Here is a 12,634-nt window from a genome sequence, read left to right as displayed (position 1 = left end):
AATGCAGGGGACACGGGTTCGTGCCTCGGTCTGGGAGGATCCCACATGCCGCAGAGTGGCTGGGCCCGTGAGCCATGGCTGCTGAGCCTGCGCATCCGGAGCCTGTGCTCCGCAACGGGAGAGGCCACAACAGTGAGAGGCCCGTGTACTGCAAAAAAAAAAAAAACAAAAAAAGCAGAAAACCCCCTCCAGAACAGAAGTAAGGGAACTACTATGTAATTTTAAATTTTCTTGTAGCCGCATTAAAAACAAGTGAAAAAGAAAGATGTGAAATTAACTTTAGAACTATGTTTTAAATTTAACCCAATATATCTAAAATATTATCATTTCAACATCTGATGAATATAAAAGTTATTAGATCACTTTAAAAAATATCTATTTATTTATTTATTTTGCTGCACTGGGTCTTAGTTGTGGCCCACAGGATCTTTGTTGCAGCATGTGGGATCTTTAGTTGTGACATGGAGGATCTTAGTTGCGGCATGTGGGATCTAGTTTCCTGACCAGGGATCGAACCCGGGCCCCCTGTTTTGGGAGTGTGGAGTCTAAACCACTGGACAACCAGGGAAGTCCCTTTTTTTTTAAAAAAAAAAAAAACCTAAATCTTGACACTTCGAGATACCCTTACAGCACACCTCAGTTGGGACTAGCCATGTTTCAAGTGCTCACAAGCCACATATGGCTACCATATTGAACGACACAGCTCTAGGACATATTAGTTTTAGGTTAACTTACCCAGTAAGGTTACTGACGTGTTACGATTATTATTAAACACTAAACCAACTGTATGATTCCATATGGACTAGTGAAAAGTATAGCTTGAGGTTAGATTAACATTCCACATAACTTGAAAGTCAGCCCAGATCCAGTTCTCTTTTCAGTTTTATCCTAGTAATGCTCCTTGCCCCTTTCCATTTATAATGGTGATGGAAGATCTGGAAGCTTCAAGTGAGCACTTGAAGAGGAAGGGGTCTCTCCTAATTAGTAATTGATAAGGTTTTCTCCCCATTTAAATGTCTTAGTTGTGGCCCACAGGATCTTTGTTGCAGCATGTGGGATCTTTAGTTGTGACATGGAGGATCTTAGTTGCGGCATGTGGGATCTAGTTTCCTGACCAGGGATCGAACCCGGGCCCCCTGTTTTGGGAGTGTGGAGTCTAAACCACTGGACAACCAGGGAAGTCCCTTTTTTTAAAAAAAAAAAAAAAAACCTAAATCTTGACACTTCGAGATACCCTTACAGCACACCTCAGTTGGGACTAGCCATGTTTCAAGTGCTCACAAGCCACATATGGCTACCATATTGAACGACACAGCTCTAGGACATATTAGTTTTAGGTTAACTTACCCAGTAAGGTTACTGACGTGTTACGATTATTATTAAACACTAAACCAACTGTATGATTCCATATGGACTAGTGAAAAGTATAGCTTGAGGTTAGATTAACATTCCACATAACTTGAAAGTCAGCCCAGATCCAGTTCTCTTTTCAGTTTTATCCTAGTAATGCTCCTTGCCCCTTTCCATTTATAATGGTGATGGAAGATCTGGAAGCTTCAAGTGAGCACTTGAAGAGGAAGGGGTCTCTCCTAATTAGTAATTGATAAGGTTTTCTCTCCATTTAAAAGAATACCTGCTTATACTATCTCCAGTCTTCATTCTGCTGTCGTATGGCCCTTTATATTGCAAGACAATTTATGGAGTACAAAACTTTCCTGTCTCTTTTCATATGGTCTTTTAGAAAGATCAGGACTGGTAGTAGTGTCCCTACAAGTGAGGACATAGAGGTTTGTAGAGGTGTAGTGTTATGTCCATGATACAAAACCAGGTTTTCTAACTCTCAAGTGTTCTCTATTCTACCAATGCTCTTCTGCCAGTAAATACATAAAAAATGTTGCAGAATTTCCCTGCTTATGAAAAGGGAAATCTGTTTCTTTTGCTTATTTCTGTAGCAGTCATATTTTCCATTGAATAATGGGTTGTTTCCTGAATTCTTTTTGGAATTCAGACTCAGACACTGGGTATTATGACACTGTCTCTGGTTGGATATATACCACCTTCCATTAGAATATTCTAGATAGGCTGTCTGCTGCAGAGCTTTTGAGAGAAGTTGGTCATCTCCTCAATTCCTGCTATAGGCAGCTGGAGGATACCATTGGAAGGGGTAGAAGGCTCTAACACGGAAGGGATGGCTCATGAAACCCGTAGAATAACAGAATGCTAACAGTGAGAGCTTATATTCATTGAGTCAGCCATCTCCTCCATGTGGGTAATCATTTTTCTTCACAACAGTCCCGTGTATTATCAGTACCATTTCTGTACCATTGGAGGGTAAGTAAGGTAGCTTGCTCAAGGTGAGCTGGCATGTAGGCGAGCTAGGATGTGAATCTAGGCAACTTCACTTCAGAGTCTCGTGTGTCAACATTTTTATTTATCAGACTGGGAAGCTGAGGCCTAGCTAAGCTCTATGGGATGTACAGCTAGTTAATATAGCAAGTCTAAAGCTAGGCCATAGTTCTGGAACTTTTAGAATCAGTCCTCTTACAAGGTGTTAAAGTCTCATCATTATGTTGTTATTGGCACGTGGGAAAGCTGGGCTCTGTGTAGAATGATTTCCTTTTTTCTTTCTAGATCTGGGCTGCAAATGCCGGTGTCACAGCCAGTCCTCCCACCGACCTCATCTGGAAGAACCAGAACTCTTGGGGCACTGGCGAAGATGTGAAGGTTATATTGAAAAATTCTCAGGGAGAGGTATGGTCATTTTATCGGTACCACCACAGTGTCAATTTTTTTTTCTTCATTGAAGTATAGTTGACTTACAATGTTGTGTTAATTACTGCTGTACGGCAGAGTGATTCAGTTATACATATATGTACATTTTTTTTTTTGGCCACATCACGCAGCCTGTGGGATCTTAGTTCCCTAACCAGGGATTGAACCCGGCCACTGGCAGTGAGAATGTGGAGTCCTAACCACTGGCCTGCCAGGGAATTCCTGTGTACATTCTTTTTTTAAAATACTTTTCCATTATGGTTTATCATAGGATATTGAATATAGTTCCCTGTGCTATGCAATAGGACCTTGTTGTTTGTCCGTTTTATATATAATAGTTCGCATCTGCTCATCCCAACCTCCCACTCCCATCCCTGCCCCAACCCCTGCCCCCTTGGCAACCACCAGACTCTTCTCTATGTTCGTACCACAGTGTCAGTTTCACCTGAGAGTTCATCATGCAAGTGTGATTTCTTTTCAAAAATCAAATTTAAATGTGAAGTAACTGATTGCTTAAATCAGACCAAGGCTGCTGAGTCAATGAAAGAGATGCTAACTCCAGGTTTTAGGAATGAAATATGATTGTTAGTACAGGTTCCAGAGTCAGTCTGTGTCCAGTTTCTGTCTTCACTGCCCAGTGACTTTGGGTAAGTTCCTTCACCTCTCTTAGTTTTATCATTTTAAAATGGAGATAATAATAAGATAACTAATATAAATAAGATAATATAATGAGAATAATATAAATGAGACAATCCTTGGGAAATGGTCAGAATAGTTTCTGGCCACTGGTAAATGCTTAGGTTATTAACCTTGTTACTGACTTTCAACATGCTCGTGAAACTGAGTTTAAGGATTGTGGAGTGTACATTTGCTTGATGTGTATGTTTTCAACACGTCAGTCCTAGAACTCTTGTCAAAGAACCTTACCTACCCCCACTGGCACATAAAGACACTCCCAAATTCCCCCAGCCACGCACACATACCAAGAGATGAAAGTGTCTTCAAGGATGGCGTGGTTTCAGGTCAAAGTACAGTATCCCCTTAGGGGTTTCTTCTCTGCTCCCATAGTGCCCAGGCACAGACTTTGTCTAGCTTGTCACGTTGTCCTCTCTCACTAGAGTAATAAGCATGTCAAGGGCAAGGACCTGTTCTGATTTTTCCTGGCACATAATAGGCACTTAGTGAGAAATTAGTGGATACAATTTTAGGAAAATCAAACATGGACCTTTACTTAAGTTCAGAGAAATAAAGTGTAATTAATAACATTCATTCTGGGGGTCTGAGGTGTTTGCATACGAGAAGTCCTCTGCCCAGCCATCTTTCCAGCCATCCCTCACTGTAAACATCTGCTGGTGTTTAGACTGCTCTTAGTAAGGAATTCACTGTCTGCTGAATGAAGGATGCCCTTTATCTCAGACTGAGGCTGAAGATGAAAGGGCATCTGATGTTTTCCACTGCAGACTTCAGTACAGTTCACCTCCAAATACTTGCTGGTTCTCAGGCTGTGGGCGTTTACAGATGCCTTCCGGAATTCACAAACTTCGAGGAGCTGGATCTCCTCCTGTTCTCTCTGTGGAGCCCTGCTCGCTTTTTGCCTTCGGCACTTTGGAATTCTTCCCGGTCGTCACTGGTGCTGCTGCCCAAGTGCTGAAATTACTGCAGCTCCTATGCTGGTAGTTCCTTCGACATCTAAAATTGGCAGAATACATGTCTCTTTCAAAACAGTGTTACGAGTGCCGATTTGCCCAGATTGAAAAGCACGGTTTTAAGGGGCTGTGGTAGATGAAATAGGTTTTCATGAACCATGGAATCGAGTCACCACCTTTTTCTGTGTGAAAATGTGTTCCAAGTTAGAAACGATCTTATAGGAGGATATTTGGAGTGCAGCGGGTTTAAAAGCGCACAAAACAGATACGACAGGTGAAAAAGTAGATGCCATGACATGGGATATGTCTGGAGGTAGTATTACCAGTGATGTTTCAATTAAGCTGAATGAAGCTCAGGTTTCCCTTCATAATTCAAACCACTGAACTCTGTAATGGATTATTTGGTTGGCTTGTTTTCCTGTTCTTTTAATAAACTTCTGCATTCTGCTTGTTAGGCTCCATGAAGTGACCTCTGTCAGGAATGAGGAAAGTATTATGAACACAGTTCTCATTTCTGTGATGGTCAGGCAAGTGCTTTTGGCACTTATTCATTTAATTTTGTGAGACCATGTTTATTAATAGATCCCGGACCATATTTACAATAATTCATAATTACCATCCTAAGGACCACTTTTCTGTAAGATTGTAGGTAATTGGCTTAAGTCAGTGTAATTTTTTTACGTATATTTTCTTGCTGAGACATTGGAGATATCAGGAAACCCAATTAAACTGGCTTTAAAATAATGGGAATATATGAGTTCACAAAACCAACCATCCAGAGATAGTGGACTTGATCCATTGGCTCCCCCAGTGTCCCCAAGGATCTTTCTGTTGTCTGTTTCCTGAGTGTCTTCCTCAGGTGCATCATTCTAGGTTTACTTCTCGTGGGCAAGAGCATTGTGCCTAGTCAGGTCCTCGTCTGGGCTTTGCTCTCGTAGTACCAGCCTGGGTCATGTGCCCACCTCTGAGCCAGTTCCTGGAGTCAAGAGAACAGAGTTAGAACTTGAGCCTTCTCCATGGCTAGATCACATTCAGCTTGTGATACACATGTCACATCTCCATGGGAGAGAGGGTACCCAGGTAAAAGTAGGGGCTCTTACTGAGAAATGGCCGGGGAGGGGTGGTCCTAGGGATGAAAAACAGCAAATGTCACCAAAGAGAAATAAAATGTTTTTTTAATGAGGGAAATAAAAAATAAAGCAGTCTCTCTGTACCTTCTAGAATATAGGCATCACTGAAATTTTTGTATATGCAGATGATTACTTATGTATACAGAGATACTCTAGTTTAACAGTCAGCTCCTTCATCAACAAAAACTGCCTTGATTTTTAGTATTTGCTGAACTGTGGTGATTTCAGGATACCCACACGCTGTGACTGAGCACGGAGTTGAAGAGGCAGCACGTGAGCAGGCGCTAGCTGGCCCTGCAGCACTGCTGGGGAGATGGGTGTACCTTTATGTGCCCAGGGCTTTACCCAGGCAGACTCATGGCATGTTGATAGAGACCATTTTTGTGTGCCTTTCAGGGCACTTGATAGGGTTGGGTGTCTTGCTGAGAGGAATGTTTTTGGTAAAGACATTTGTCTTTTAGCACCTTGACTAATAATTTCCTGGGCCTAAACCTTCCAGCAACTTTTGGTTCTAAATTTGTTTTATTATTTTTCTATTTAATTTTGTCAACATTTATTTAGCTCACTTATATTCCATACAGGCTTTCTGCATTAAATTAACTGATTTTTAAATGTTGTCAAATGAAAAGTGCTTAACAGCAGGCTTACATTAAAGGCAGTTATGCTGAAGTAATTCATAATTAATGAAGTTGGGCAAGTTGCTCTTTTCTAAGCTTCTCATTTGAGGCTCATAGTCTGGTGTTTCATCACAAGCTTTAAGAGCTGGTGTTTCCATATGGGATGTATACACTGTCATGAGTTGCTAGCAGCTGAAATGTGAGAATTCTATAACAGATTTTATTTGACTTTTCTTTCCTCATTTTAAGATGAGTTGAGGGAAGCTAGGTACTCTGAAAACTTTTTGGGAATCTTTTTTCTGTTTTGTATGCCATCATCCCCCAGTGGATATCTTAGTTCAAAGAGTTGTAATTGATCTAAGGATTCACATGCTTTTTTATTAGTACTAATTTGGTTAAAGCAAGTGTTATTTGTGAAAAGACTATTTGTGTGTATAAACATGGACTGATCTCACAGAATTGAAGTTTCTGGCTAATTCAGACTCAAAATGGTCTATCTTCCTCGGCCGTGCAACAATAATCAAAATTCCCTGCAAAATACTACTGTACTACCTTACTTCATTTATAAAATATATATGTTGTAAATAGAACTCTCATTTCTCTGTCACTGTTCTCTGGTTTTCTTCCTCTGCCATTTTAAACTAGCTGGTCTGTGTTAAATTTCAGGTAAGCTTTTACTGACGTGATTTTAGTGTCTTCATCTGGAGTTATCTTTCTTGAGTAACCTTAGGACATGCATGATACAGAGTAAAATTAGACATTCTGCAGTACCCTAGGACACACTCATTTACTTGCTGCTAGATCATCAGGTTAGCCTTGTGCTTAAACAGAAACACTGCTGCATTTGTGCAAGTCAGCATTCTCTACAGGACAGTCATTTGTATTTGCGCCTTTCAGTAGAAAATGGAAATGGTTACTTTCTGTTATGCCTCCAGTGAATAATAGGAGATCTGTTTTTTTGTACAGAGTACATTGGAACTTCACTGGTATGTTATTAGTAAATAGTGTTCCTGTGTCTTGATTCTGTTTCATTCAAGAGGAACTAGCTGCTGAAGGAATGAAAGTTTGTCCTTTTCATCTCACTCATCAGGTGGTCCTCTTGCCACCAAGGTCCCTGAGAGCACAGCAGTTAGACTCTGACTTCATTTTATTCAGCATTTATTTAGCACCTTCTCTTTGCTAGGAGCCAAGATCTTTAAGCTGAATTCATGTTGAGTGTTATAAAGAATTTAGTGTGCCAAATCATTTACAGAATTCTTAGTAACAGAATGGGATAAAAAGCAGTGGAAACTTCTCGGCAGGTATTTCAAATTGGATACCAGTAGCTCCCCTGCAGGGAATATTGAAAATCTAAGAACTGCTACTAATTATGCAAAAATTTCTGTTCAGTAGCTGAAGCTATTGATGAGCCACTTAAAAAAAAAAAAAAAAGTCCCTGACGTAGGAACGCTGTTTCTTAAATTTACGCAACGAAAAGATGTCGTCCTCCCACAGTCTTTGTGATTTTTAAGTATAGTGGGTTTTTTTTTTTAATTAATTAATTTTTTATTTTTGGCTGCGTTGGTCTTTGTTGCTGCACACCGGCTTCCTCGAGTTATGGTGAGCGGGGGCTACTCTTCGTTGCAGTGCGCGGGCTTCTCATTGTGGTGGCTTCCCTTGTTGTGGCGCACAGGCTTAGTTGCTCCACGGCATGTGGGATCTTCTGGGACAAGGATCGATCCCGTGTCCCCCGCATTGGCAGGCGGATTCTTAACTACTGCACCACCAGGGAAGTCCCAAAGTACAGTGTTTTAACTTAAATCAAACTCTTGTGTTTAGGAGGTTGCTCAAAGAAGTACAGTCTTCAAAACAACCATACCTGAAGAGGAGGAGGAGGAGGAAGAAACAGCTGAAGTGGCTGTCGAGGAAGAACTTTTCCACCAGCAGGTATTACTTTAATATATGTCTTTTAAATTTTATTAACAGAATTACATGAAAACCAAAACCAGTAGTGGAGCTTGTTTTTTCCCTATTACTTGATGAACTAAGTCAGTGATCTACCAAGTGGGGTTTGTTTTTCCTGAGGGGATCTTCAAGATACAGTACATTTGGATACTGGAAGAAAATGTTTGCACTTCTTTTTTAAAAATTATTTCTCATATCAAATTTCAGTTTTGTCTTTTGTTTTATAATGTATGTAATATGTTATGGTAGGGCATGTATGCCACATAAATAAGTATATATGGATTGGAATGCATGCTAAAAATTATTTATTGAAGGGTTCTTTGATTGAGTTTAGATGACTAAATTGGAGCAGGTATCTGCATATAAACTCAAAAGAAACAAAGAGTAGGGACTTCCCTGGTGGCGCAGTGGTTAAGAATCCACCTGCCAATGCCGGGGACACGGGTTCGAGCCCTGGTTGGGGAAGATCCCACATGCTGCAGAGCAACTAAGCCTGTGAGCCACAACTACTGAGCCTGTGCTCTAGAGCCCGCCAGCCACAACTACTGAGCCCGCGCGCTGCAACTACTGAAGGCCACGTGCCTAGAGCCTGTGCTGTGCAACAAGAGAAGCCACCGCAATAAGGAGCCTGTGCACCGCAACCAAGAGTAGCCCCTGCTCGCTGCAACTAGAGAAAGCCCATGTGCAGCAAGAAAGACCCAACACAGCCAAAAAATACATAAATTAAATAAAAAAAAATCATTACCTGATTAAAAAAAAGAGTAATGTTCAGCTTCAGTGTGAAGCAAAATTCTTGCTGTCTTAAGTTTTTAATCATTTAATTGCAAGATAGATTTTAGCTGATGCTTGGACTTTTGAGAGTCCTTGAAATAAACTCCAAATTTGATTTTAATTAATTAAATTGGAATTATTAATAAGTAATGAGCCTTCAGTTTATATTCTCAAGCTGTTCATGTCTACCATTAATCAAAATTCCTACCCTTATCCTTATAAGATGTCGTCACCATGTCTCCAGATTTATAAATCTGTTTGTTTTGCTTAATTAGCCCCAGTCCTGCTCCAAATAAACATTCTCTTATGTGTTCAGCCTCCAGAGTTGAGAACCACTTGAGGTAGGTTATAGTAGAATGAATTTTTGGCATGGATACTTCCTCATACATTTTGGAGGAATATTTAAGAACAGGTGTTTTATACTTGGTTTTAACAAGAAACAGGTACAAGATCCATTTTCTGCCCTTATTTGAAACATTATAATGACTGGAAGTAAAATAACAATATAAGAGATATCTCAGGGTGCCAGGCTAGTGGTTCAGAGCATGAGTTGTAGCAGGTCAGATGCTGGAGAAGGCTGTTTAGGCCACCAGAACAGTTGAGAAGATCTCTGGAAAATAGGCTTATCCAGTATTTTGAAGGATGAGCAATTATTTGAGTATTAGAAGGCAGATGGTAGTGTTCTGTGGTTGTTTGAATTATCTGTTGCTACATTAGGAGACCACCTTAAATTAAAACTCAGTGACTTAAAACTGATTTCTTAATTCCTATGACTCTGTGGTCTGACTGGGCTCCACTGGGCAATTCATTTGTTCCTACCCGATGGAGAGTGAAGTCAGTCATGCAGCTGCATTCAGCTGGAAGCTTGGCTAGGGCTCGAATGTTCTCCATGTCTGTTTCCATGTGGTTTCTTATCATTTGGTTGTTTAGCCCAACCTTCTTTACAGCATGGCAGCTGGCTTCCAAGAGAGTGAATACGGAAAGCATTAGATTTCTTAGCCCATATTCTCTTAGTCAAAGTAAGTCATAGGCCAGCTTCAATTCCAGGGGAGGGTAAATAGTCTCCACCTCATAATGGGAGGAGTGGCAAAGAATTTATCATGATCTTTAATTCATCACAGGGTATATGTCAAGACCTGAGCACCAAGTATATCTGTCCATCCAGTTGTGTTTGTAGGGTGTGAGTGAGAGATAAGTGAAGTGGGGAGGTTGGTGTTAAATCAGCATACTCTGGAATGCCTAGGGAAGGAGCTTCTGCACACTTTGGAGCAAGGAGAAGTTGAGACAATATCAGAGGGATGACTGTAGAAGGGAGATTGCAGACACCCTGAGAGACTATGCAAATGGAGATTCATTAATTAAGGCATAGTGACCGAACTTGAGGGGGAGAAGAAAAAAAATCAAAGATGTGCGAGGTTTTTAGCTTTTGTGATCAGAAGAAATAATGATATAAAAGTTCAAAAGAGGGGACTTCCCTGTTGGCGCAGTGGTTGAGAGTCCACCTGCCGACGCAGGGGACATGGGTTCGTGACCCGGTCTGGGAAGATCCCACATGCCGCGGAGTGGCTAGGCCTGTGAGCCATGGCTGCTGAGCCTGTGCGTCCGGAGCCTGTGCTCTGCAACGGGAGAGGCCACAACAGTGAGAGGCCCGCGTACCGCCAAAAAAAAAAAAAATAAAAAAAAAAAAAAAAAAAAAAAAAAAAAAAGAAGTTCAAAAGAGGAAAGATGGAAGGACAGATCAACTATTTTGACTTCATATTAGAGAATGAATCCAGTGGCCTTTCGAGTTGATTAGAAGTTTTTCTGGTTGACCTTCAAGAAACCAATTTCAGTAGTCAAGTGGTGTTTCACAGTCATGTTGTGAGATTTTAAGGAATTAGTGAGGGATAAAGAAATGGATAGAGGGAGCCGTTTTGGCTTCACATTTGAAGACGAACCCAATGCACATGCTTCAGGATATGAAAGCTGAGGATCCAGCAAGCCATATTTCCTGATGTGGTTGTTCAGAATGCCGTCCACTGAGCTCCTGTTTCCTAAGTTACCAAAGGATGTTATTGAATAGGAATTTTCAACTTCAGCTGCTTATTAGAATTTCTTAGGGAGCTTTAAAATTACATATAAATAGATACTGTTCCCCAGTTAAATGAGAAATTCTCATTTATTTAAAAAAAAATTTGTTTATTTATTTATTTTTGGCTGCATTGGGTCTTTGTTGCTGCGTGCGGGCTTTCTCTAGTTAAAGCGAGTGGGGGCTGCTCTTTGTTGTGGTGTGCGGGCCTCTCATTGCAGTGGCTTCTCTTGTTGTGGAGCATGGGCTCTAGGTGCGAGGACTTCAGTAGTTGTGTCATGCGGGCTCAGCAGTTGTGGCTTGTGGGCTTTAGAGCTCAGGTTCAATAGTTGTGGCGCACGGGCTTAGCTGCTCCGTGGCCTGTGGGATCTTCCCGGACCAAGGCTTGAACCTGTGTCCCCTGCATTGGCAGGCAGATTTTTCACCACTGTGGCACAAGGGAAGTCCGAAATGAGAAATTCTCATTTAATTGATCTAGGGACCTAGATCAGAATTTTGTTTTAAGAACTCCTCAGGATCTCAATGTGCAGCTAGAGTTGAGAATCACTGTTCTGGAATTTGTTGGAGTATTCTAGGGGAGAAGTCTATAAGAGGAGGTTAAAAAGGATAAGTGAGAAGTAATAAACGTTCATTTGAAGTTAGGTAATAATGAATTTGTAGTATCTCTGCCTTATTTTAAAATACCGTGATCCATTTTCTTAGCACTAATTTTTTTTTCTGTTTTCCTCATCAGGGAGCCCCAAGAGGTTCCAATAGAAGCTGTGCAATTATGTAAACTTCTCACATCAACTGTCTTCCTCAAAATAAAGAAGTATGGTAATCCTTACCTACATGCAGTGCAGAGCCTTCTCAGAAGCACAGAATATTTTTATATTTCCTTTATGTGAATTTTTAAGCTGCGAATCTGATGGCCTTAATTTCCTTTTTTGACACTGAACGTTTTGTAAAAGAAATCATATCCATACACTTTGTTGCAAGATGTGAATTGACACTGAACTGTGTACTGTTTGAAAAGGGTCCCTCAAATTTTTTGACATTTTTTTTGTATGTGTGGTTTTTTTTTTTATGAGGAGGGAAGGGTAAATAAACCACTGTGTGTCCGGGTTTAATTTGAAGATTGCTCCATCTAGATTAGCAATCTGCTCTTGATTATTCTCTGCTATATATAACGGTGCTGTGAGGGAGGGGAAAAGCATTTTTCAATATATTGAACTTTTATACTGAATTTTTTTGTAATAAACAATCAAGGCTACAAAAATTTTTTTTAAATAGAAAAGAGAAATTTTGTAAGAAGGCAATATTAACCTAATCATCATGTAAGCACTCTGGATGAAGGATTCCACAAAACTTTGTTTTATGGTTACTTCTTCTCTTATGAAGGGTTTCTCCTAAAACGCATTAGTTGTGTTTTTTAAGATAGTGTAACTTGCTTAAATTTCTTATGTGACATTAACAAATAAAAAGCTGTTTTTAATATTAATCTGCTGTCTTTTAACTTTAGAACTGTTTTGGGGGAGACAAGCGTTGTTTCAGTTTTACTTTTGATAAAAATAATTTGGCTTTTTGTTTGAACTAGATTTTTCTTTAAGACTCTGACAATGGGGAATATAAACACACAAACTGTTTTGGGGTCTCCCCTGTTTTCAGTACTCTGTTGTCATTAATGATAGCACTAATAAAAGCCAT

The 12,634-nt window shown here is 40.3% G+C and overlaps 1 protein-coding gene across 1 annotated transcript in view; it reads left to right on the top strand.

Annotated features, from left to right (window-relative positions):
- The window catches only part of LMNB1 (lamin B1), a 64,493-nt gene extending 52,176 nt beyond the window's left edge, over window positions 1-12,317 (top strand). Inside the window, exons 10-12 of the mRNA XM_024757162.1 lie at window positions 2,632-2,751; window positions 7,984-8,091; window positions 11,682-12,317. Of these exons, the coding sequence (XP_024612930.1) occupies window positions 2,632-2,751; window positions 7,984-8,091; window positions 11,682-11,723 (270 nt within the window). The 3' untranslated portion in view covers window positions 11,724-12,317. The remainder of the gene's footprint in view (window positions 1-2,631; window positions 2,752-7,983; window positions 8,092-11,681) is intronic.
- The last annotated feature ends 317 nt before the right edge of the window (window positions 12,318-12,634 follow it).

This window comes from Neophocaena asiaeorientalis, unplaced genomic scaffold (genome assembly GCF_003031525.2).
Source record: "Neophocaena asiaeorientalis asiaeorientalis breed wild unplaced genomic scaffold, Neophocaena_asiaeorientalis_V1.1 scaffold149, whole genome shotgun sequence".
NCBI classification, from domain to species: domain Eukaryota; kingdom Metazoa; phylum Chordata; class Mammalia; order Artiodactyla; family Phocoenidae; genus Neophocaena; species Neophocaena asiaeorientalis.
This window is presented reverse-complemented; position numbering and strand designations above follow the sequence as displayed.